General features: G+C 38.0%; 1 protein-coding gene and 1 long non-coding RNA gene across 2 annotated transcripts; one reads left to right on the top strand and one right to left on the bottom strand.

Moving 5' to 3' along the window:
- The first annotated feature begins 11,637 nt into the window (after window positions 1-11,637).
- On the top strand, window positions 11,638-26,946 carry zgc:194282 (tyrosine-protein kinase Srms). The gene is made up of 8 exons (XM_041061344.1): window positions 11,638-12,564; window positions 15,244-15,365; window positions 16,297-16,463; window positions 21,441-21,588; window positions 22,184-22,342; window positions 23,265-23,446; window positions 24,557-24,713; window positions 24,939-26,946. The coding sequence occupies exons 1-8, from the start codon at window positions 12,185-12,187 to the stop codon at window positions 25,136-25,138; spliced, it is 1,515 nt and encodes a 504-aa protein (XP_040917278.1). The 5' UTR covers window positions 11,638-12,184; the 3' UTR covers window positions 25,139-26,946.
- Window positions 17,159-25,101, bottom strand: LOC121197730. The gene is made up of 7 exons (XR_005896266.1): window positions 25,022-25,101; window positions 23,339-23,467; window positions 22,149-22,349; window positions 21,874-21,924; window positions 21,424-21,684; window positions 20,888-20,931; window positions 17,159-17,704 (listed from the first exon to the last, which is right to left on the bottom strand). It is a non-coding gene; the product is annotated as an uncharacterized LOC121197730 (long non-coding RNA).
- Window positions 26,947-27,447: the final 501 nt, after the last annotated feature.

Below are 27,447 nucleotides of genomic sequence, written 5' to 3'. Positions count from 1 at the left end.
CTATACTATGACGTTTTTTATGATTTTTTGAGGTCAAAAAAAATTTTGACTTTTTTTGCCCGAAAAAAACGCCTAACTATACTATGACGTTTTTTATGACATTTTGAGGTCAAAAAATTTTTTGACTTTTTTTGCCCGAAAAAAACGCCATACTATAACTATGACGTTTTTTATGACATTTTGAGGTCAAAAAAATTTTTGACATTTTTTGCCCGAAAAAAACGCCATACTATACTATGATGTTTTTTATGACATTTTGAGATCAAAATTTTTTTTGACTTTTTTTGCCCGAAAAAAACGCCATACTATACTATGACCTTTTTTATGACATTTTGAGGTCAAAAAATTTTTTGACTTTTTTTGCCCGAAAAAAACGCCATACTATACTATGACGTTTTTTATGACATTTTGAGGTCAAAAAAAATTTTGACTTTTTTTGGCCGATTTTCACGGCTTACTATACTATGACGTTTTTTATGACATTTTGAGGTCAAAATTTTTTTTGACTTTTTTTGCCCGAAAAAAACGCCATACTATACTGTGACGTTTTTTATGACATTTTGAGGTCAAAAAAATTTTTGACTTTTTTTGCCTGAAAAAAACGCCATACTATACTATGACGTTTTTTATGACATTTTGAGGTCAAAAAAATTTTTGACTTTTTTTGTCCGATTTTGACGCCTTACTATACTATGACGTTTTTTATGATTTTTTGAGGTCAAAAAAAATTTTGACTTTTTTTGACCGAAAAAAACGCCTTACTATACTATGACGTTTTTTATGACATTTTGAGGTCAAAAAAATTTTTGACTTTTTTTGTCCGATTTTGACGCCTTACTATACTATGACGTTTTTTATGACATTTTGAGGCCCAAAAAAATTTTGACTTTTTTTGTCCGATTTTGACGCCTTACTATACTATGACGTTTTTTATGACATTTTGAGGTCAAAAAAAATTTTGACTTTTTTGGCCCGAAAAAAACGCCATACTATACTATGACGTTTTTTATGACATTTTGAGGTCAAAAAAAATTTTGACTTTTTTTGCCCGAAAAAAACGCCTTACTATACTATGACGTTTTTTATGACATTTTGAGGTCAAAAAATTTTTTGACTTTTTTTGTCCGATTTTGACGCCTTACTATACTATGACGTTTTTTATGACATTTTGAGGCCCAAAAAAATTTTGACTTTTTTTGTCCGATTTTCACGCCTTACTATACTATGTTTTTTATGACATTTTGAGGTCAAAAAAAATTTTGACTTTTTTTGCCCGAAAAAAACGCCATACTATAACTATGACGTTTTTTATGACATTTTGAGGTCAAAAAAATTTTTGACATTTTTTGCCCGAAAAAAACGCCATACTATACTATGACGTTTTTATGACATTTTGAGGTCAAAAAAAAGTTTGACTTTTTTTGTCAGATTTTCACGCCTTACTATGCTATGACCTTTTTTATGACATTTTGAGGTCAAAAAAAAATTTGACTTTTTTTGCCCGAAAAAAACGCCATACTATACTATGACGTTTTTTATGATTTTTTGAGGTCAAAAAAAATTTTGACTTTTTTTGCCCGAAAAAAACGCCTTACTATACTATGACGTTTTTTATGACATTTTGAGGTCAAAAAAAATTTTGACTTTTTTTGCCCGAAAAAAACGCCATACTATACTATGACGTTTTTTATGACATTTTGAGGTCAAAAAATTTTTTGACTTTTTTTGCCCGAAAAAAACGCCATACTATACTATGACGTTTTTTATGACATTTTGAGGTCAAAAAAAATTTTGACTTTTTTTGGCCGATTTTCACGGCTTACTATACTATGACGTTTTTTATGACATTTTGAGGTCAAAATTTTTTTTGACTTTTTTTGCCCGAAAAAAACGCCATACTATACTATGACGTTTTTTATGACATTTTGAGGTCAAAAAAATTTTTGACATTTTTTGCCCGAAAAAAACGCCATACTATACTATGATGTTTTTTATGACATTTTGAGATCAAAATTTTTTTTGACTTTTTTTGCCCGAAAAAAAGCCATACTATACTATGACCTTTTTTATGACATTTTGAGGTCAAAAAATTTTTTGACTTTTTTTGCCCGAAAAAAACGCCATACTATACTATGACGTTTTTTATGACATTTTGAGGTCAAAAAAAATTTTTGACTTTTTTTGTCCGATTTTGACGCCTTACTATACTATGACGTTTTTTATGACATTTTGAGGTCAAAAAAAATTTTGACTTTTTTTGGCCGATTTTCACGGCTTACTATACTATGACGTTTTTTATGACATTTTGAGGTCAAAATTTTTTTTGACTTTTTTTGCCCGAAAAAAACGCCATACTATACTATGACGTTTTTTATGACATTTTGAGGTCAAAAAAATTTTTGACATTTTTTGCCCGAAAAAAACGCCATACTATACTATGATGTTTTTTATGACATTTTGAGATCAAAATTTTTTTTGACTTTTTTTGCCCGAAAAAAAGCCATACTATACTATGACCTTTTTTATGACATTTTGAGGTCAAAAAATTTTTTGACTTTTTTTGCCCGAAAAAAACGCCATACTATAACTATGACGTTTTTTATGACATTTTGAGGTCAAAAAAATTTTTGACATTTTTTGCCCGAAAAAAACGCCATACTATACTATGATGTTTTTTATGACATTTTGAGATCAAAATTTTTTTTGACTTTTTTTGCCCGAAAAAAACGCCATACTATACTATGACCTTTTTTATGACATTTTGAGGTCAAAAAAAAATTTGACTTTTTTTGCCCGAAAAAAACGCCATACTATAACTATGATGTTTTTTATGACATTTTGAGGTCAAAAAAATTTTTGACATTTTTTGCCCGAAAAAAACGCCATACTATACTATGATGTTTTTTATGACATTTTGAGATCAAAATTTTTTTTGACTTTTTTTGCCCGAAAAAAACGCCATACTATACTATGACCTTTTTTATGACATTTTGAGGTCAAAAAATTTTTTGACTTTTTTTGCCCGAAAAAAACGCCATACTATACTATGACGTTTTTTATGACATTTTGAGGCCCAAAAAAATTTTGACTTTTTTTGCCCGAAAAAAACGCCATACTATACTATGACGTTTTTTATGACATTTTGAGGTCAAAAAAAATTTTGACTTTTTTTGCCCGAAAAAAACGCCATACTATACTATGACGTTTTTTATGACATTTTGAGGCCCAAAAAAATTTTGACTTTTTTTGTCCGATTTTCACGCCTTACTATACTATGTTTTTTATGACATTTTGAGGTCAAATAAAAATTTGAATTTTTTTGGCCGATTTTCACGCCTTACTATGCTATGATGTTTTTTATGATATTTTGAGGTCAAAAAAAAATTTTGACTTTTTTTGTCAGATTTTCACGCCTTACTATGCTATGACCTTTTTTATGACATTTTGAGGTCAAAAAAATTTTTGACTTTTTTTGCCCGAAAAAAACGCCATACTATACTATGACGTTTTTTATGATTTTTTGAGGTCAAAAAAAATTTTGACTTTTTTTGCCCGAAAAAAACGCCTAACTATACTATGACGTTTTTTATGACATTTTGAGGTCAAAAAATTTTTTGACTTTTTTTGCCCGAAAAAAACGCCATACTATAACTATGACGTTTTTTATGACATTTTGAGGTCAAAAAAATTTTTGACATTTTTTGCCCGAAAAAAACGCCATACTATACTATGACCTTTTTTATGACATTTTGAGGTCAAAAAATTTTTTGACTTTTTTTGCCCGAAAAAAACGCCATACTATACTATGACGTTTTTTATGACATTTTGAGGTCAAAAAAATTTTTGACTTTTTTTGGCCGATTTTCACGGCTTACTATACTATGACGTTTTTTATGACATTTTGAGGTCAAAATTTTTTTTGACTTTTTTTGCCCGAAAAAAACGGCATACTATACTATGACGTTTTTTATGACATTTTGAGGTCAAAAAAAATTTTGACTTTTTTTGCCCGAAAAAAACGCCATACTATACTATGACGTTTTTTATGACATTTTGAGGCCCAAAAAAATTTTGACTTTTTTTGTCCGATTTTCACGCCTTACTATACTATGTTTTTTATGACATTTTGAGGTCAAAAAAAATTTTGACTTTTTTTGCCCGAAAAAAACGCCATACTATACTATGACGTTTTTTATGACATTTTGAGGCCCAAAAAAATTTTGACTTTTTTTGTCCGATTTTCACGCCTTACTATACTATGTTTTTTATGACATTTTGAGGTCAAAAAAAAATTTGACTTTTTTTGCCCGAAAAAAACGCCATACTATAACTATGACGTTTTTTATGACATTTTGAGGTCAAAAAAATTTTTGACATTTTTTGCCCGAAAAAAACGCCATACTATACTATGACGTTTTTATGACATTTTGAGGTCAAAAAAAAGTTTGACTTTTTTTGTCAGATTTTCACGCCTTACTATGCTATGACCTTTTTTATGACATTTTGAGGTCAAAAAAAAATTTGACTTTTTTTGCCCGAAAAAAACGCCATACTATACTATGACGTTTTTTATGATTTTTTGAGGTCAAAAAAAATTTTGACTTTTTTTGCCCGAAAACAACGCCTTACTATACTATGACGTTTTTTATGACATTTTGAGGTCAAAAAATTTTTTGACTTTTTTTGTCGGATTTTGACGCCTTACTATACTATGACGTTTTTTATGACATTTTGAGGCCCAAAAAAATTTTGACTTTTTTTGTCCGATTTTGACGCCTTACTATACTATGACGTTTTTTATGACATTTTGAGGTCAAAAAAAATTTTGACTTTTTTGGCCCGAAAAAAACGCCATACTATACTATGACGTTTTTTATGACATTTTGAGGTCAAAAAAAATTTTGACTTTTTTTGCCCGAAAAAAACGCCATACTATACTATGACATTTTTTATGATATTTTGAGGTCAAAAAAAATTTTGACTTTTTTTGCCCGAAAAAAACGCCTTACTATACTATGACGTTTTTTATGACATTTTGAGGTCAAAAAATTTTTTGACTTTTTTTGTCCGATTTTGACGCCTTACTATACTATGACGTTTTTTATGACATTTTGAGGCCCAAAAAAATTTTGACTTTTTTTGTCCGATTTTCACGCCTTACTATACTATGTTTTTTATGACATTTTGAGGTCAAAAAAAATTTTGACTTTTTTTGCCCGAAAAAAAACGCCATACTATAACTATGACGTTTTTTATGACATTTTGAGGTCAAAAAAATTTTTGACATTTTTTGCCCGAAAAAAACGCCATACTATACTATGACGTTTTTATGACATTTTGAGGTCAAAAAAAAGTTTGACTTTTTTTGTCAGATTTTCACGCCTTACTATGCTATGACCTTTTTTATGACATTTTGAGGTCAAAAAAAAATTTGACTTTTTTTGCCCGAAAAAAACGCCATACTATACTATGACGTTTTTTATGATTTTTTGAGGTCAAAAAAAATTTTGACTTTTTTTGCCCGAAAACAACGCCTTACTATACTATGACGTTTTTTATGACATTTTGAGGTCAAAAAATTTTTTGACTTTTTTTGTCGGATTTTGACGCCTTACTATACTATGACGTTTTTTATGACATTTTGAGGCCCAAAAAAATTTTGACTTTTTTTGTCCGATTTTGACGCCTTACTATACTATGACGTTTTTTATGACATTTTGAGGTCAAAAAAAATTTTGACTTTTTTGGCCCGAAAAAAACGCCATACTATACTATGACGTTTTTTATGACATTTTGAGGTCAAAAAAAATTTTGACTTTTTTTGCCCGAAAAAAACGCCATACTATACTATGACATTTTTTATGATATTTTGAGGTCAAAAAAAATTTTGACTTTTTTTGCCCGAAAAAAACGCCTTACTATACTATGACGTTTTTTATGACATTTTGAGGTCAAAAAATTTTTTGACTTTTTTTGTCCGATTTTGACGCCTTACTATACTATGACGTTTTTTATGACATTTTGAGGCCCAAAAAAATTTTGACTTTTTTTGTCCGATTTTCACGCCTTACTATACTATGTTTTTTATGACATTTTGAGGTCAAAAAAAATTTTGACTTTTTTTGCCCGAAAAAAACGCCATACTATAACTATGACGTTTTTTATGACATTTTGAGGTCAAAAAAATTTTTGACATTTTTTGCCCGAAAAAAACGCCATACTATACTATGACGTTTTTATGACATTTTGAGGTCAAAAAAAAGTTTGACTTTTTTTGTCAGATTTTCACGCCTTACTATGCTATGACCTTTTTTATGACATTTTGAGGTCAAAAAAAAATTTGACTTTTTTTGCCCGAAAAAAACGCCATACTATACTATGACGTTTTTTATGATTTTTTGAGGTCAAAAAAAATTTTGACTTTTTTTGCCCGAAAAAAACGCCTTACTATACTATGACGTTTTTTATGACATTTTGAGGTCAAAAAAAATTTTGACTTTTTTTGCCCGAAAAAAACGCCATACTATACTATGACGTTTTTTATGACATTTTGAGGTCAAAAAAATTTTTGACTTTTTTTGCCCCGAAAAAAACGCCATACTATACTATGACGTTTTTTATGACATTTTGAGGTCAAAATTTTTTTTGACTTTTTTTTCCCGAAAAAAACGCCATACTATACTATGACGTTTTTTATGACATTTTGAGGTCAAAAAAAAATTTGACTTTTTTTGCCCGAAAAAAACGCCATACTATACTATGACGTTTTTTATGACATTTTGAGGTCAAAAAAAATTTTGACTTTTTTTGCCCGAAAAAACGGCATACTATACTATGACGTTTTTTATGACATTTTGAGGTCAAAAAAAATTTTGACTTTTTTTGCCCGAAAAAAACGCCATACTATACTATGACGTTTTTTATGACATTTTGAGGCCCAAAAAAATTTTGACTTTTTTTGTCCTATTTTCACGCCTTACTATACTATGTTTTTTATGACATTTTGAGGTCAAAAAAAAATTTGACTTTTTTTGCCCGAAAAAAACGCCATACTATAACTATGACGTTTTTTATGACATTTTGAGGTCAAAAAAATTTTTGACATTTTTTGCCCGAAAAAAACGCCATACTATACTATGACGTTTTTATGACATTTTGAGGTCAAAAAAAAGTTTGACTTTTTTTGTCAGATTTTCACGCCTTACTATGCTATGACCTTTTTTATGACATTTTGAGGTCAAAAAAAAATTTGACTTTTTTTGCCCGAAAAAAACGCCATACTATACTATGACGTTTTTTATGATTTTTTGAGGTCAAAAAAAATTTTGACTTTTTTTGCCCGAAAACAACGCCTTACTATACTATGATGTTTTTTATGACATTTTGAGATCAAAATTTTTTTTGACTTTTTTTGCCCGAAAAAAAGCCATACTATACTATGACCTTTTTTATGACATTTTGAGGTCAAAAAATTTTTTGACTTTTTTTGCCCGAAAAAAACGCCATACTATACTATGACGTTTTTTATGACATTTTGAGGTCAAAAAAAATTTTTGACTTTTTTTGTCCGATTTTGACGCCTTACTATACTATGACGTTTTTTATGACATTTTGAGGTCAAAAAAAATTTTGACTTTTTTTGGCCGATTTTCACGGCTTACTATACTATGACGTTTTTTATGACATTTTGAGGTCAAAATTTTTTTTGACTTTTTTTGCCCGAAAAAAACGCCATACTATACTATGACGTTTTTTATGACATTTTGAGGTCAAAAAAATTTTTGACATTTTTTGCCCGAAAAAAACGCCATACTATACTATGATGTTTTTTATGACATTTTGAGATCAAAATTTTTTTTGACTTTTTTTGCCCGAAAAAAAGCCATACTATACTATGACCTTTTTTATGACATTTTGAGGTCAAAAAATTTTTTGACTTTTTTTGCCCGAAAAAAACGCCATACTATAACTATGACGTTTTTTATGACATTTTGAGGTCAAAAAAATTTTTGACATTTTTTGCCCGAAAAAAACGCCATACTATACTATGATGTTTTTTATGACATTTTGAGATCAAAATTTTTTTTGACTTTTTTTGCCCGAAAAAAACGCCATACTATACTATGACCTTTTTTATGACATTTTGAGGTCAAAAAATTTTTTGACTTTTTTTGTCGGATTTTGACGCCTTACTATACTATGACGTTTTTTATGACATTTTGAGGCCCAAAAAAATTTTGACTTTTTTTGTCGGATTTTGACGCCTTACTATACTATGACGTTTTTTATGACATTTTGAGGTCAAAAAAAAGTTTGACTTTTTTTGCCCGAAAAAAACGCCATACTATACTATGACGTTTTTTATGATATTTTGAGGTCAAAAAAAATTTTGACTTTTTTTGGCCGATTTTCACGCCTTACTATACTATGACCTTTTTCATGACATTTTGAGGTCAAAAAAAATTTTGACTTTTTTTGCCCGAAAAGAATGCCATACTATACTATGACGTTTTTTATGACATTTTGAGGTCAAAAAAAATTTTGACTTTTGTTGCCCTGAAAAAAACGCCATACTATACTATGACGTTTTTTATGACATTTTGAGGTCAAAAAAAATTTTGAATTTTTTTGGCCGATTTTCACGCCTTACTATGCTATGATGTTTTTTATGACATTTTGAGGTCAAAAAAAATTTTGACTTTTTTTGGCCGATTTTCACGCCATACTATACTATGACGTTTTTTTATGACATTTTGAGGTCAAAAAAAATTTTGACTTTTTTTGCCCGAAAAGAACGCCATACTATACTATGACGTTTTTTATGACATTCTGAGGTCAAAAAAAATTTTGACTTTTTTTGCCCGAAAATAACGCCATACTATACTATGACGTTTTTTATGACATTCTGAGGTCAAAAAATTTTTTGACTTTTTTTGTCCGATAAGAACGCCATTCTAAACTATGACGTTTTTTATGACATTTTGAGGTCAAAAAAAAGTTTGACTTTTTTTGCCCGAAAAAAACGCCATACTATACTATGACGTTTTTTATGATATTTTGAGGTCAAAAAAAATTTTGACTTTTTTTGGCCGATTTTCACGCCATACTATACTATGACCTTTTTCATGACATTTTGAGGTCAAAAAAAATTTTGACTTTTTTTGCCCGAAAAGAACGCCATACTATACTATGACGTTTTTTATGACATTTTGAGGTCAAAAAAAAATTTGACTTTTGTTGCCCTGAAAAAAACGCCATACTATACTATGACGTTTTTTATGACATTTTGAGGTCAAAAAAAATTTTGAATTTTTTTGGCCGATTTTCACGCCTTACTATGCTATGATGTTTTTTATGACATTTTGAGGTCAAAAAAATTTTTGACTTTTTTTGGCCGATTTTCACGCCATACTATACTATGACCTTTTTTATGACATTTTGAGGTCAAAAAAAATTTTGACTTTTGTTGCCCTGAAAAGAACGCCATACTATACTATGACGTTTTTTATGACATTTTGAGGTCAAAAAAAATTTTGAATTTTTTTGCCCGAAAAGAACGCCATACTATACTATGACGTTTTTTATGACATTTTGAGGTCAAAAAAAATTTTGACTTTTTTTGGCCGATTTTCACGCCATACTATACTATGACCTTTTTTATGACATTTTGAGGTCAAAAAAAATTTTGACTTTTTTTGCCCGAAAAGAACGCCATACTATACTATGACGTTTTTTATGACATTTTGAGGCCAAAAAAAAGTGGGTTTTTTTGGCCCATTTTGACGCCTTACTATACGTGTATACCTATATATGACCATTTTTATGACATTTTGAAAAAATCACTTTTTTTTTTAGCATATTTTGACGCCTGTGTATACTATGACGTTTTTTATGACATTTTTAGGTCTTACTAAAAAATCACTACAAAATGGTATAAATTTTTTTTTATTAAACAATTAATTTGAAAGCCGGTAAATATAAAATATTAAACATTTTAATATTATTATTATTATCATTGTTTTTTATTGTTATTAATAATAATTACAATAATAATAATGCTTTTAACGTTTTAATATATCTCATTAGTATGAAATTTTAATGATTGTTTCACAGTTAAATAATAGGCTAGAAATAAATTTCCCCCCACAGCTCCACCAAACTCTGCAGCTCCATCTAAAACCTCTCTATCTGAAACAGTCATGTTTAAAACAAAGCAGCAACATTATGATCTCTGTTGTATGCTCTGTGTCGCGGTTACACGGGCCGAGCTAGTCGGGTCGGACTCGGGGACTGTAGTGTGGTGGATGTAGCTGCGTGTAGCTGCCGCTTAGCTTGTTAGCTAATCAGCTAGCTTGTTAGCTTAGCTGATTAGCTGATTAGCCTTAGGCTAGCTCGGTTGCTCCGAGCTAAGTGGCCGGGTTCCCGGCCGGCTGACCCCGGCTGACCTGTAGAGTAACCGCCTCTTCGCCAAATATGGAAAGTACACTCCCACTAAAATCCAAGATGGCGCAGCTCAAATGTTTTATGCAGTCTGTGATATAAAGTAGTGAAACCAGCTCCACATTGAGCAGCTGCAGCAGTGAAATGCTGCTGATGCGTTGATGCGTGTTTTATTTATTAGACCTGGAGTCTACAATGAAAAACTGAGTCTTTCACGAGGTCGGAGCTGCTGTTCCAAACAACAGATTAAGATTAGAGCTCAAACTGAAAAGCTTTCATGTTGGATTTGAGCCATTTTCAGCCTTAAAACTCTCCTGCTCAGATCAAACGGACCTGTGGGTCTCAATATGTGATCCAGCTTCCTCATGATGCTCACAGTCTGCCTGGTTACTGAACGAGTAAATCCCACGTTAAGGCTGCGCACTTGGCTCAGAGTGTAGTTTAAAGCATAATTGTGTTAAATGAAGCTGTTTTTTTTTAGTGCAGGTCATAGTTTAATCTCACTGTCTGTTCCCTCAGGTTTGTGCCTGAAGCTGCATCAGCTCTTGAAACTCATTAAAGTTTGATGGCGAGTTAAGATGATGGTGTGTTGACAGTGTGATTTTTTACACTAAAGGTCTAAAATAGTTTTAAGGAGAAAAAAAAATCCACTTTCAGGTTTTTTGGTGCATCATCGATATGTGGTGTGTCAGTTCAGTTCCTCCCGGGGCTTCCTGTGTGGAGAGGGGCGGTAATTTATTTGTACCCTGGGCGGTTTTCTGCAGTAATGATGCAGAACTGATACAGGAATAAAAGCGCGAAGGCTGCAGCCGTTAGACTCCACAGTCTATAAATAAAAACCCAGAGGAAGAAGGGATGGAGCGACTCCGCAGCACCTCAGACTCACATCTGTATCCTGAAACTAAAAAGCCTTTTCTCCGTTGATTGATCTGCAGCTGACTTTCTCAGTCGGTTTCTCAGAGGCCGAGCTGAATTCTCTCCCAGAACCAGAGGAAATTCGAGCTCAGAAGCTTTGAGGTGATGAATAAATCGTCGTAAATGAATCGTGTTTTCCCGGTGTGAAAACCAAAGTGACCTTCAGCGATGTGTGTGAGAGAAACTATCCCGAAGGCAAAGACGCGCACACACACACGCACGGTCATTGTTAATAACCCCACCCCCTCTCTCTCTCCGTCACACACCCATCAGTGTCCCTCAGCACGCAGGTGTGTGAGCAGCGGGGGGTGTGCCGAGCGCCAAACCCAAACTTTTTACGCACCGTGCCGCTGCCTCACCTTCACCTTCCCCGTTTTCCTCGGCGGATTTACACCTGAACGGCCGCAACATTTTCTCCCTTACACCAGATTACCGTGGATTAACATTTTCTCGGGAGCCATGCTCTCACATTCTCGGTTCATCTTGGGTCGCGCCGCCGAGTCCTTGCAGGGAACCGATCCGACTTGGATGGCCTCCATCCCCGTTTCCGCATTCCCGCAGCCGCGGTGCGCACTGCAGGCGCGGAGCTAAGATCCACGATCTCAACAGAAAAAACCGGTTCCTCCGGCTAATCTACCCAACTACTGCTGGCGGTGCATTATGTTTCCAGCCAGAGGAAGAGAGGGGAACGGGAGGACTGATCGGCTGGTGGCGGTAGGCTGTGAAAGGCCGTTTTCAGCGGACCGATAAAGCCTGAAACGCGTCCTATTGATCGGTGTTATAATAAAGCCTGGAATAAACCCGCCGCCGCGCTCCTTCATGTCCCGGGATGGAGAGTTGCTGTCGCTCGTGTATGCCGTGTTTAAACCGGCTCTGGAACTGGATATGGCCCGACTTCCGCTACCCAAACATCCCCAACCACAACCATGTCATCGCCAATCCCGCAGCGCACGCGGCGGAGATCCGCACCGTGTCCGGCGACATCCGCGTCCCTTCGCCCAAGAAGCGGCCGGTGCAGCTGTACGCGGCGCTCTTCGACTTCGAGGCCCGCAGCGACGACGAGCTGACGGTGAAGGAGGGAGACAAGCTGTCGGTGATTGAGAAGCGGGGGGAGTACGTGCTGGCCAAGAAGCTGACCGGGTCCCTGGAGTCCGGACTGATCCCGGCGAACTACGTGGCTCTGCTGCAGGACGAGTTCGCCAAACACAAGTGAGTGTTCGCAGACAGAAACCCTCTGCTCCCGCTCAGGCTCTTCAGTCCCGCAGCTCGTCTCTGTGTCCAAGTGTCACCTGATCCTTTGGTGCTGATGTGGGGTCTTAAGACTTTAACCTGCTGTTTCACCCGAGTCAAAAACATCAGCCGAGTCCACAGGACGTAGCCTGTGTTCAAAGGACAGAGACACTGAGGGACAGGACAGCGAAGGGACTGAACTGTCCACAGCTCGTGAGGGATTCTGAGAATTTGCTCCAGGAAAAGTCAGAGACGATGATTCTGAAAGCTGGAAAATCCGGATATAAAAGCTGACCGAGGTTTGACCTCTGCTGTTACAGACAGGTGTCACTCTGAGCCGGTGAAAACCGGCAAACAGGCCGAACACAAACGATTAGTCGAATTAATTCATAATCATTTTCATCGTTTTTTTAAGCAAAAATACGAAAACTTTGGCTCAGATGTGATGATTTCCAGCTTTTCTTCGTCAGACTTCAGAGGAAACTCAGAATCTTCAGAGCTTTAAATGTTAGTGAGACAAAACAAGACGATTGAAAACCTTCGCTTTGGTCCTTCTGATATTTGACACATTAATGATTAATTGATCTGCAGAGTAATCGATAAGGAAAATGATTTAGATGCAGGTCTGAAATGAACCAGTTCACTCTGAGATGAACAAAAACCTTGACTACAACCTCAAGTTACTCATATTGACTTTAATCAATAAGATTTCTGACAGTTTAAGGTAAATTTTATTAAATGAGAAGTGAAATAATTAGTGAACTGAAAAGTAAAAACATTTTAGGCAAAAATTCACAGGTTTCAGTTTCTCAAATCAGAATATTTTGGTATTTTCTTTGTCCTCTATGATGTGAAACTAAACATCTCTGGTTTTGCATGTCATGTATTTTCATTATTGATTAACTGATCACAATTCCTCAAAGCACATGAGGCACAGATGTTCAGTTTATTACCACAGAGGACAAAAGAAAAATATTCCCTCTTGAGAAGATGGAAGTTGTGAGGTTTCTCATTTGGTTTTATAAAATTAGTGATTGCACAGTGATTGTCTGTCGATCGATGAATGGTTTCATCCTTCTGCCGTTTGAAGCAAAGCCTAACGCAGATCTTTGGAGGTAAAACAAGCAGCCTGAGCTGCTGCTGCTGAACCCGACTGGAGCTAAATGTAGCTGAGAGCCTGCATGTGTTTGCCGCTGTGCAGCTGCAGGTCCTCCATTATTCATTCAGCCTGCAGGGAATCATCATGTTTCAGCCCAGCTCTCTCTCCAAGGTTGACTTCGCTGTCTCTTTTCATGTCGCTGACCCGACACCGACTCCAGTGTGGCCTCAGTGTTCACACCTCTTCACTGTGGTTTTATAAAATGGATAAAATCACCATTTCAGGCCGTCGGTCTAAACTCAGTGACCCATCGTGACAAAGTGAAAATATTTATTAAAAATCCAAACCTGAAATCTCTCGTTTACAAACTTGATTCAGGACTTTGCAGAAGATCCTCCGGCAGCAGTTAAAGCTTTGTTCTCCTGGATCTGGACAGTTTATCTGATTCCTCCTGACAGATCCTCTCAGCCTCAGTCAGACTGGACAGGAAGTGTCTGTGTCCGTCTTCAGGTCTCTGCACAGATGTCCTGTGGGCTTTGGCAGATCACTCAGAGACAGTCAGAGACTTGTCCTGAAACCACGGTGTCTTTACAGTTACATCTGTAGTAACTTTAAAAAAAAAACTTTATCTCTATTTTCTTTTTAAACAGCAGTTAAACGTCCTGGTTGTTTGTCTGCTGTGTAGAGGAAGGAGCAGACCATGTGACTTACACCCAGGGTCATTCATATTTTCACTGTAAAGAAAAAAAAAACTTAATTGACTTAAACGTTAAACGTCTCCTACAGTAGTTTCAGGTTTTTCATTTTAATCTTCAGTATTTTCAGCATCTGGTAAAAACATCCTGAAGCCTTTTGCCCTTTTCTCTCTCTCCTGGTTCTCGAGTCGCTGCCTGTTGGTTTCAGTGAAACCTGAGCGTCATGGAGGGTGGACACGCCCTCTCTGATAGTTTAAAGTAAATACAGGTGAGTTTCTGGTATCTGAACAAACAGGCAGGACTCAGTGACTGTGCACTGTAACTGTGAGACACGTCCTCAATGTCCTATGACTTTATGTTATGGATAAATATGTTCTTTTGTATACAACACTTGATTTACGGTTAAATGGCTCGTACCGTGTGTGTGTGTGTGTGTGTGTGGCTGCTAAAACCTGTTGTTGTAACTGACTGGACCAGTTGGTAAAATTGTGTAACTGTGTTTATTTTTTGTTTACCTTCTTTACTGTGACTGTCAGCTGGCAATGTGCAAAATGTGATGTGTGTGTGTGTGTGTGTGCATGTGTGTATGTATGTGTGTGTGTGTGTGTTTTACCTGTGTTTACCTTATGTTTTGCTTTTGTCTGTCTGGGCTTTTGCGCGTCTGCTTTCACATTCTTTTGTCTGTCTGTCTGTCTGTCTGTCTTCTTTCCGTCCATACAACTTTCATTCATTCACTCACTCACTCACTCCCATGTTATTGATGTGAGCCTTTGTCTCATTCCTTCACATGCTGTGCGATCACTCATTCATCCCGCTCTCTCTGCTTCTCCGTCTTGTCTGCGTGTCCGTCTCGTCCCTGCTCAGGTGGTACTACGGGAACATAAACAGAGTGAAAGCTGAGAAGCTGCTGCTGGCTTCCCAAAACAAAGATGGCTCCTTCCTGGTTCGCATCAGTGAGAGTCACAGCGATGAGTACACCATCTCCGGTAAGCACCATCACCACACATCCACCCATGTCTTTATTCTCTAACCCTAACCCCAGATCTCACAGTGACCCTGAATGAGCCCGCAGCCAAGTCTCTGAAGGACGTCCATGATGTCAGGACATTTGTTTGATTTGTGACTTTAAATCTTCAGTTATCTTTTCTTCTCCGTCCTTTCATAGACTCGTCTACCACCTGTCCGTCCTCCCCCTCTCTCCCTTCTCCTTCAAGGTCCTTTAGGTCTCAGGGGGAAAATGCTGCAGTTGGACGTTTAATTTTCACTGTGCCGTTCGTCCTGAAATATTCATCGTCAGTCCTCTGTGTGCATACGTGCATGAGTGTGGAGGCAGAACACGCCACACCTTCAATTACTCTGATTCATGGCACAGTTACACACATTTCTGTGTGATTTACTGTCTACAGCCACACTAACACGCACGTTTTCATGCTCCTGCAGAGCGATTATAGAGTTTATGGCGTCTCTGTCTGACGTTGAAAACATTTTACACTGTTGCAGGTTCTTTCAAATGATTTTAATCCCGACAGTTTAGATGCTTGTAGACAATCCAAGTGAAAACTGGTAAAAAAAAATTGTTTTATTCACTGAGTTTTTCTCTATTAATGTTCAAATTCTACACATAAATAACTTTAAAGTATAAATTAGAGTAAGTGGTAACAGGATTCAGTGACCCTGGTTTTCATGACTCTTCCTTGTTTTATAAAAAGCACAGCTGAAATCTGCTGTTTAAATACAGCTATCTTGTGTTGGATGTTCCCAGCATCCTCTCTGTCCTGCTGCCAAATACACAGGAAATTCATCTTTATCTCAAATAACATTAATCTCACATTGGAAAAGGAAAAAGTCTAAAATGAGAAATTCTGAATTTGATGTTGAAACATCTGAGTAATGAGGGTCTCCTCTCCCGCCTCGCAGCCCGGAGCGAGGGGAAGGTGTACCACTTCAGGATCCAGCGCTCCACCATCGGAGCGTACTTCGTCTCAGATAAGATCTCCTTCGCCACGCTGGGGGAGCTCATCTCCTACTATCAGAAAACGCCCCGCAGCCTGGGAGTCGTGCTGGAGGAGCCCTGCGCCCAGCAGGTAGGACTCAGACCCAAACACACCACGTCTTTACTTTTGCTCTTGTGAGGCCCCTCATGCACACGATACGTTTCCTCACCTCCAACTTTAAAGCTGCACCAATCAATATTTAATTTAACAATGGATCAAATGACGTCGCTCGTAGTGACGAACCTGCAGAGAACCAGCTCCAGCTCGGTGTTTCGGTTCTGTCTCGGCTCGTTCGTCAGCCTTTAACCGACGATCCCACATTTCTCTCCCTGCTCAGCCGACACAGACACAGTCAGAGACCAGATGCTGAACATACCGGAGACTGAAAATCTCACCCTGGGGATTTAAAAAAAAAAAAAAAAAAAACCGTGGCCAGTGGTTGGTAAAAGAGAGAGAACGAATGTTAGACTTAGATTTTTGTCTGCCTGTTAAAACGAAGCCAAACCAGTGAATGAATGAATGTTTAGTAAAATGCTCCGTTCTCTGCAGGTTCATCACACCCAGAGACTCCTGTCACACTCCGTGTTTTCAGTGTTAAAGTAGTGATTTATAACTGTGTTGAGTGACGACTGAACACGTGATGTTGTCATCCGTTCACACTGTGTGTTCATGTATGTAAACGTGTGGTGACACTGAAAGAGTCTGGATCAGTTTGTTAAATCTGACTAGTTTTCAAAAGACACACACAAACTGCATCTGTAACACAAACACATTTAAAAGGCAAGATAACTTTATTGATCACAAAGTAACAGCAGCACAACAATAACATGACTATACATAACTATAATGTAGCTGTTAGCAGATATGAGGACATGTACAGTATATAACAGACATTTTACTACAACTGTGTTTCACTGTATTGTAATTCATTGTTCACCTGTGTGTGCACCTTTGGGTGCCCGTTAATGAACACACACACCTTTAGTGTTCAGTTGCAGGCAGAATAAACAGGGCTGAAGTTGTAGCGCAGTTCACTGTCAGACTTTGAAAACTCGTCCTAAAATAAACTCTGTCAGGTTTAGGTTTGATTTCTATGCTAAAAACTCACAGCTGTGTAATTTAACTCTGTTCACGACTTTGTACATATGTACTCAGAACACAAGAGATGTGAGTATCTGAGTTTGACTCACCAACAGTGATTTAACAGCTGAATCTGTCGTGTGCGTAGCCTCCACTGATCCAGCTGATGGTGACACACAGCGATCCGTGATCGCTGCAGTCACCTCAGCAACCTGCTGTGCTTCAGCTTCACATGGAAAATGTTGCTGCTGCTTTAAAAAAAACAACGAAGAAAATTTCACTGAACGATTTCACAGATTATTTAAGTGTCACATTATTACTGCATTATTTTCCGTCTGTCTGCACCTTAATCTTTGCTTCAGCTCGCAGAAATTCAAAAGCAGAAATTAGCATGTGTAATATTTCTCCGTAGCTTCTGGCTAACAGTTCCCACTGATGCTGATAATTCAAGCCAACATTCAGCTACGAACGCTCCAGTGTCTCTTTGTTTGAGCAGCTTTTTGTCTGAATCTGAAGCAAAGCTTGAGCTCTTCTTTCTGTCCTTACATTGCTGGAGGAATTTTAATGAGTGTTGTCTTATACTTTTTATGCACAAATTAATACAGAGAGGCTAATATACAGTATTTGGGGTGTAATTAACCGGAGAGTAAAATATTTGAAGCAGTTTTGGAATAGAATCACGTGGCCGTGCTGTAATTACGCGCGTTATCTCTGCACTGCAGCTTAAATGAAACCCCCAGCGAGCTGTATTCTTTATTCATGGCTCATCAGTTTGAGCCCGGCGGGAGACGACAGAGCAGAGCTCGCCGAGGTTTCTCAGTATCTGGAGACTTCTCGCTCCAAAGCGAGAAACAACCGGCAGCAGACGCTCTTTACGTGTCTGAGAGCTGCATCACAGGCTCCGAGTGACGTTTAAGGAAAAACAGAGGCGAAAAGAAGCATCAAGATTTTTCCCCACATGGATTAAAAAACGTGTTTAAGAGCATTAGATCAGTATTTCTTCTTTATCAGAGGCCACTCAGTGATTCCTCCCTCTTCTCTCTTCCCTTCCAGCGGAGGCTGTGAGTCCGAGGCTACGCTCGGACACACTGAGGCAGAAACACACACACAAACACACACACACATCATACGCACACAAGCAAATACAAAACACAGACTCAGCACATGCACAGAGACACTGCACTCAGCGGAGAGAAAGACAAAACCTTGCACTTGTAACTTCTGTATCTCATAATTAGGAGATCAGCTGTTAAACCTGAGGCCAGTTCTGTGACCTAAACAGGAAACTGCAGCAGAGCCGAGGTGTAATGATGCTGAGGTGTAATGATGCTGAGGTGTAATGATGCTGAGGTGTAATGATGTCGAGGCGTAATCCTGTTTTATTTCATGCTGTACGTTGGTAACGTTTTCCTCATTAATCCATTATATTCAGACAAGGTCACAAATGTTTAACTCTCAGAGAAACTGAGCAGAGTCAGAGTCCCTGAACAAGAACTGACCATGTCTGAGTAAAGTCAACACACAGTACAAACAATATTATAATCCATATCTGTGACATTAGTATGTCAGAAGCCAGGTGTCTGATTAGTGTGGAACTAATTTTAACAGATTAAGTTAATGTTTCCATCCTCGACCATTAAGCCATTAATCAGCAGCATGGAACAGAACAGAGCTCCAGTCGAACTCACACAATGAAAACATGATGGAAAATTACAGTTTCCTCATCTAATCACCAGAAACTGATTTGTAATGACGAGAATTTCTCCTTTTTCTTTCCTTTGGTGACAGCGTGTCTCTGTACATATGAATGATTCCAGCATGCAGACATACAGTACACACACACACACACACACACACACACACACACACACACACTCGCACACACTATACACAGAGAATTATACACAACACAACTGCATTTAGTTTCCTGTCTCAGCAGCTGTGAATGAGAACAAGCAGAACTTTTACATTTTGTTTCAGTTTAAACTGTTTTCTACTTTCACAAGCTTTTTATCATAACATCAGAATTAATTTATTAATTATTATTGAAGTATTGATTTTTATTCATGCCACTTGCATTTCATGACTCTGCTTCAGGGTTTTAAGAATCAGCGACTTGTTGTTTTTTTGTTTGTCTCTAGCAGCATCTTTAAAGCCCCAAACATCATCTCAGCTCATATCAGTGTTTGGAATTAAACAAAGTTAATGTTTGGGTCTGAAATTATCATTAAATCCTCAAGAAAATACAATAAATAACACTTAATATGTAAGAAGATATGAAAGTTGAACATTTAAAAAAATCATATTCCTGAATATTCAGATAAGATTGTGACATTATACTGTATAGGATTTATAGACTGTTTTAAATTCAGATCTGATTATTTTATCTCATCGTTCTTCGCTGCAGCTTCACTCGACCTAAACAGTCTAATGGTTGATCGTTTCAGACACAAGAATCAATCTGCTTTTAGAAACTCAGACACAGGCGTTTGGAACGTTTTTAAATGTTCTGCCATTAAAAAGGGCCACTAACTACTTTCACTCACTTTTTATTGGCTCAGCTCGAGATCTTGTTTCCAGCAATTACAGAGCAAAGAGAGAGGGTCCAATAAAAACTGATGAAGTGTGGTTTGTAGTCCGACGTCTGATTTATCTCTCAGCTTATTCCCGTATGTTTAAATGCTCTATAAACTGTTCAGTGGACTGTTTAAGAGCTCAGCTGGTTAGGTTTGTCAAACTTAAAGCCATTAGTGAGATTATGTGACTGTATAATTATAAAGTGAGATGTTTTAATGAAGTGGGATTAACAAAACCATCTGCCTGAATTTCATCTTTTAAAACGTGCCATAATTTATTCTGACGATGGGGAAAATAAGCTAAGAACAAAAAATGTTTTAAAGTAAGGCTCAGACTGTGACGTAGCAAGAGACTGAAACCACGTGTCATTTATTTCAGTTTGTTTTTGTTTGTTTGTTTGTTTTGGATGTCACCATCTGAGCTTTTTTTGTTTGTGCACAAAGCAGCTGTTGTCTGTGTGTTCTGTGTTGTCGAAGCTTCAGCAGCAAAGAGAAACTAAACCTGGGTTTTAATCTATTTAAACACGATTAAAGCAACAACGCTAAGGCAACACAGAGCTAACGTTGACCAACAAGCTGCTCTGTGCATCACCTGATCTTTTTAAAAATACATATAAACTTAACTCAATCTTATTTATACATGAACAATGTCTAATTGTTATTTGTTAATTCATTCATTACGTTTTATCGTCTAAACATTAATCATTTCATTGATTTGTTCATTTCATTTATCAAAGCAAAGCTGATCAATAGAACAAAATGTTTTATAGCACTTGATTGTTAATGACAATAAATTTGTCATAAAACATCCCGAGTTCATGTGCCATTCATTCATTCATTCATTCATCCTTCACTCACCCTCCTGATGATGAAGCTGATGATCAGTCGATGCATCTTCAAACCTGAAATAACAAAACAATAAATAAATAAAAACATCACTTTAATTTGACAGTCACGAATAAAAAAATATAAAACATAATAAACATCTCATCATCGTTAAATTTGACTTTTTCCCACTAACTAACTTTATTTTCATGCAGTTCTGTGTCTTTCATCTTGATTAGACCTGAGAACAAACAGTCAGGAAACCAGCCGTCGGTGCTGATTTTTAATCCACAATCAAAGATTCACTTTGTTTCATCTCACGTTTCACCGCAGCTTCACCTTCAGCTGATACGACACTTTGGAAAAAGCCTCCCAGCTTTTCTCGGTCTGCGGCCGCTCATACACACAGGGATCAAATCAATTCTGCAACTAAGCAACCGTCATATTTTCACTCTGTCCGACCTGTTTCTGTGTCAGCACCTTGAATTGTGCAGTGTCAGGAGTTTCTGTAAAACAATATTTACATCCACAATCCATCAGCACTGTCTGTCCACCTGCTTTCAACTGACCTGTCGTCTCTGTGCAGCGCGAGCTGTTCGACATGGAGCCGTGGGAGAGGCCTCGAGAGGAGTTCAAGCTCCACAAGAAGCTGGGAGAGGGGCACTTCGGAGAGGTGTGGGAGGCTCTGTGGACCACAGAGAACAAGAAGGTGGCCATAAAGATGCTGAAACAAGGTACGAGTGCCGGGACGCTGGCTCTGGTGTTCGATCACTCTTTGAAGCTGTGCGCAGACTGACAACGGCACAGGCTGCGGTGTGTCGCTGCAGGTGCTGCTGAGAAGATAAAATACGAACCAGGAAGTCCAGTTTAATGTTTATCAGATCCTGACACAGCCTCGCTCTCTGAGTCAGGATTTTACAACTTGGTGAAGTTGCCATGGCAGCAATTTTTGTTTTTCTTTCAAGGTAAACAGAACAGTGAGCCCAATGCAACACCATACATGATGTAAGGTGTCTTACCTGGAATGTGGGCCTGCAGGTATTAGCTGGTGCATTGTGATCACGACAACCCTGCCAAAAAAAAAAAAAAAATGTGGTTCATTCAGGAGCTTCAGAGGCTGAAACTAAAAATACACGGACGGATCCACAGGATGGACCAAAAACATGATGAGAGGAAAGTGCAGGGTTTGAAATATTAACAACAAACAGATTTTTTTTAGGATGAAGAGAATTAATTTAACATGTTTGTTAGACCTCACAGACACACACCATGCAATATAAATATATAAATTCACCAAGGTTTCTCCTCCTCCTCCTCCTCTTCCTCCAGAGGACACAAAGCAGGACGAGTTTGTGAAGGAGGTTCAGGCGCTGAAGAGCCTCCATCACCCGAAGCTGATCCAGCTGCTGGCCATGTGCTCCAGAGGAGAGCCGGTCTACATCGTGACCGAGCTCATGAGCAAAGGAAGCCTCAAGTCCTACCTCTCCTGTGAGTGCTCACTCACACACACACACACACACACACACAAAATCTGAACTCTGATGATGAATCGGGTCAAAAACTGTGGTTTATTTCCTATTTATTTCTAAACATCACACACGTTTTCCAAAAGAGGAGACTCCACTGTTGCTTTAAGAGGTTTAGAACAGGAAGTTAACTTTGCTTTTTCTTGGGTTTGAGAATTCAGACTCAGACATTTACTTTTTTTTTTTTTGGAAAACCCTCTGAAATAGTATTTAGGCCGAGTGACGTTAAATCTCTTCCCCCTGAAATCCAGAGCAAATGGAATTATAATCTGCGTCCTGGCAGAGAAATACTGTTCTGACATTTTACAAAAGGCTTTAATCACAAGGAGCCTTAGTGAGCAAGTGTGAAGGGTTTGACTCAGATATTTCTCATTCCAGTAGATGGCTTTTATTCCTCCTGTGTGTGTGTGTGGTTTCTGTACTTATCTACCTTCTGCATGCAGTGAGCTTAGTGGTTGCACGAACAGGTTCCTTCACACAGGGGAAATAAAAATGTTTGTCTTTGATCATAACTCCTCCTCTGCCCTCTGCCATCATTATCAGCCTCCTGTGTGGAACTAACACTGGAAATAGAAAACCTGTTTCTATTGTTGGAACAAGCTTTCACCTGCAAATCACATCCTTAGCAACCACTTTAGTACAACAGCTGATTATTGGCAACAGGAGGAAATCAATGGAACGTGCTCCTCAAATAACTGCTGTTCTAATGAGACATACAGAGTACGGACCAAAATGTTCCACAGTATTAAAAACTGTTCTTGTTATTGCTGTTGTATTGTTTTTGTATCTGTATCAAAACACAAACTTGCTCAGTTATAAAACACAACCATGCTGATTCACCTGCTCCACGGTGTGTGTGTGTATGTGTGTGTGTGTGCTCTCAGCGGCTGAGGGCCAGGTGCTGACATCGGCTCATCTCATCTACATGGGCAGTCAGATCGCGGAGGGCATGGCCTACCTGGAGGACAGGAACATCGTCCACAGAGACCTGGCTGCCAGGAACATCCTGGTGGGAGACGATCTGGTCTGCAAGGTGGCCGACTTTGGACTGGCTCGGATTATTAAGGTAAGGAGGGGCTGTGTGAGTCTGTGTGACAGAGGAAGAGAAAGAGGTTGTGTTTGTGGTCTCATCTGTCAACAGCCGTTTTCTTGTTTTAGGATAAAGCTTGTTCTTTATCTGTGTTCTTTTTAAATATGTATCGTGAGCTTTGTTGTTCCTGTGTAAACTCATTTATCATTCCTCCTTCCCTCTGTTCCTCTGTGTAACTTGTGTGTAATAAGACATACATATTTTATTCATGCTGAGCCTCTGAGACTTCATATCAGCTAAGACAGGTAGCGTAAATGTCCTGTGTCATCATAACCTCAATACCTGTGAGACGACAGTGTTTACAGTAAATAAATCCGACTCTTCGTGAAGACGGTCTCTGCTGCTCTCTGTGCTGACTTTTACCTGGCAAAGAAATTTTAGCAAACGAGACGAGTGTGGTTAGAGAGTGAAACTGAGGACACGGTAAAAAAAAAAAAAACTGCTGCGGAGCCGCTACTTTCAGTGGACGGTAGCTAAAGCTCAGTGTCGCTAAATGACGCAATGCACGTGTCTCTCCTCCTCTCTGTGCTCATATGGAAAGCAGCTATTCTCTGCCCACTGCCTGCGCAGGACCAAACAGCAGACACACACACACAGTTAGCGAATGGACAGACATTTCCCTCAGGAGACCAAACACAGCTGAGGGTTGGACAGAAACACCACTCCTCAGCCTAACGAATGCAAATGCTGCTGTGTGTCTGCTGGATGTGTAAACATAACTGTTCGCAAACACATTTTCCGTATCAACTTAAACACAGAAGTTATGTTGATAACTCGTTTCTGCTGCTCTGAGACACTGCAGTTTAGCAAACGAGTTCATAAAAGACTTCACCTGGACGGTCAAGGACGCTTTCATTCAGCTAGCTAAACTATGTACACACAGCGAGGACACACACACAAGGGCAGCTACGTCTCTGTTGTAGTTTGACCTTTTCTCTGACCTAATTTGGAACATGTGGAAAGTTCAGGGTTTTGGGGATGGATGGGAGATACATAAGGAGAACCACTGTCTCCAACAGTCTTAAATTTGAGAAGCATAAAAGGCTGTTAACCCTTTGTGTGTTCTCTCTCTCTGTCTCTCCTCAGGACAGTGTGTACACAGCGAGTCGGAACACAAAGATCCCAGTGCGGTGGACGGCTCCAGAGGCGGCAATGTACCAGCGGTTCTCTGTCAAATCGGATGTTTGGTCGTTTGGCGTGCTGCTGTATGAGATGATGTCACGTGGCAAAATGCCTTATGAAGGTGCAGTGTTCGCTGTTTTATAACTTTTTTTTTTTTTTTAAAGAGAATATGTAAACTGCTACACTATCGCCGCCTTTAGAGGACTGTATGAACAAGTGGAAAATACTGAGTAAGACCAGCCTTATCGTTAAAGCACTGTTTAAATCCACGACTGATCAGAGAGTGATGTTGACTCTACCTCTCAAACTTCAGCTTTGATCTTTTTTTTTTTTAAATCTACTTTAGGAAAAAGCAATAAGGAGGTGTTGGAACTGCTGTCATCAGGTTTCCGGCTGCCCTGCCCGACCCGCTGTCCTCAGAATATTTACCGCATCATGATGGACTGCTGGGCCGCTGAGCCCTCCAAGAGACCCTCCTTCCACGCCTTGCACAGCCAGCTGGATTCGATCTATGCCAGGATATATTTCAAGACCATAGAGGTATAGAAAGGAGGAGACGTGGAGAAAGAAAAGGACAATTAGAGGATATAAATGGTGCAAGAGCAGATCCTCTGCAACTGGTCTGCAACAGAAGGATGGACCACAAAAAGGAAGGAGGAAGGAAAGGGGAATGAGAAACAGAAAGGAATATTCTCCTCCCCCTATGCAATACACTTCCACAACAGGGTATATGGACTTTAAAAACACCAAGGTGAGAAAGGACAGAGGGATGAAGAGCATCAGAGACGGACATACACGAGTGAAGATGGAGAGACGATGGAGAGGATGCTCGCCAAATCGAAAGAGAAAGAGCGGAAACTGAGGAGGAAAATGAGGAATACTTGATTTTTGAAGTTAAAAGACAGTGAGGCAGTTAAACGAATGACTGAAAACAGCCTGAGAAAGGTGTGTAAATACACTCCTGCCTAAAGGAAACTTAACACTAAAACCCTCAGCACAGTCACAGCACCAACTGTTTTTAATTTTATACCCTTCTGTGTTTTATAAATAATATTTTATTACTTCTGTATGTGCCATGTCTGTGTATGCACACTTTGAAATGTTATGAAATCACAGGTCAGGACTTAAACTAATCGCCTGACTTCTCACTGCAAAGCCAGTGCTAAAATTGAGGTTATGTGCAATAATTAAATGCTTGCTGGGTTCTTAGCCATGCTCGGGGGCCTCGTGCTTAGGATGCTGACGTGAGTCGGTCCGTTGGTCCGACTCTGTGGTGCAGAGAGGAAGATCTCGACACAGATTGGACCGATTGCCGTGAAGATTGGTACAGACCTTCACGATCCCCAGAGGATGAATTTAACAGCTTTGGTGACCCCATGACTTTTACATCTAGCACCACCATCAAGTCGGAGCTTCCTCCTCCCCAACACTTTAGTTTTTGAGGTGCAGTATCTTATTATGATGACCAACCTTTGAGGTTAAAGGTCAAAGGTATCTCTTCACAGCCATTATGGGCAAGAGGAATGATTACAGCAGCCAGTAACTCTTATAATACATGGAAGTATTGTTTTAAGATAGACTTAAAAAAAAAAATCCAATTTATGTGACAACATTCACTCTTTCACCATCCTCTGGACAATCCAAGCCAAAGCTTTTGCTCTATTTTTCATCCATCCACCAGTGGGGCCCCTAGCATGGTTACACACTGCTCGTCTTGTTATTAACCACAAGCATAAAGTATTTTGTTCAGCCCATCTTCTCTTACAGGGAAGCGAGAGAAGGTTTTGGCAACACGTTACATATCTGGATACCAGTTTCTCTAGAACTGAATGGGAATTGTTTTTGTCCTGCTGAGGTATATTTAACAGTGGCTGAACCCCGTGCTTGAAAAGCCGGTGGCCCACAGTGCCATGTGTACAGGCCTTAAGTTATTAAAGCTCTTCTACAGGCCCACACTGATGGCCAGGTACAACCAGAGTGCTCATGTTTACACTACAGACTCTGTACACATACTAAACTACAAAATACGGACAGTGAAAACTACAAAAATGAACACTGAGGCGAAAGGACCTGCGCAGTGAATCAGCCATATCCAGCAGGCTCTTTCTGAGGGGGCGGGGAGTGGGATTTCTGCACCACCAAATTGTACAAGAGTGTTGCAGTGCAATGCAATTTGAGAACAATGCAACTTTGGTCTTTTATGCATGACGGTTACAGAAGACAAAGCCAAGTTCAGGAAACTTGAGCCATAATCACCAAATCACAAGATTGAGTTGTGTGTTTTAGGCTGTGTGCCATCAGGTACCAAACACCAGTAGTGCAAAGAATAAAGTATTTTAAGTATTGTTTTGAAATGTGTCTGTGATTTTTATCATAACATCTACTCTCTCTGTCATGTGCTTACAAAGCACTCCACCTATCAGAGGGAGGCAAGGTGAACCGCTGGTCCACAGGTTCAATCACAGGGAAACACAGCCCAGACACATGTAAACTAATGTTTCCCATGGCGGTGCTTTTCTGTGTTTCTTTCAGGGTATAATTAGGACATTAATGCTTCTATTTCGTCTGCTTTCCCTACATCACTGAGCACCTGTGGCTCTATATTAAGACGTGTTCATACAGAAAGCAACTCGACTGCCAGGCTCTTTGTGTTTGTTCGCTCCCAAACAGCCAACAGCTGCAAACTAGCTATCAACGGACTGCTGTGTTCTTCCTCATATGAATATGTCATTCCCATTTAGAACTTTCATAATGCATATGCATAATTTGATAAATAAGGCTCCTGGTCATTAAACACGTCTGTATGCTTCTAACAGTGTCCTCCAGTTTTCTGATCATGATCAAACCTGGATGAG

This window comes from Toxotes jaculatrix, chromosome 2 (genome assembly GCF_017976425.1).
Source record: "Toxotes jaculatrix isolate fToxJac2 chromosome 2, fToxJac2.pri, whole genome shotgun sequence".
Taxonomy (NCBI): Eukaryota; Metazoa; Chordata; class Actinopteri; family Toxotidae; genus Toxotes; species Toxotes jaculatrix.
Note: the sequence above shows the minus strand (reverse complement) of the source record. Positions and strands in the feature narration are given on the sequence as shown.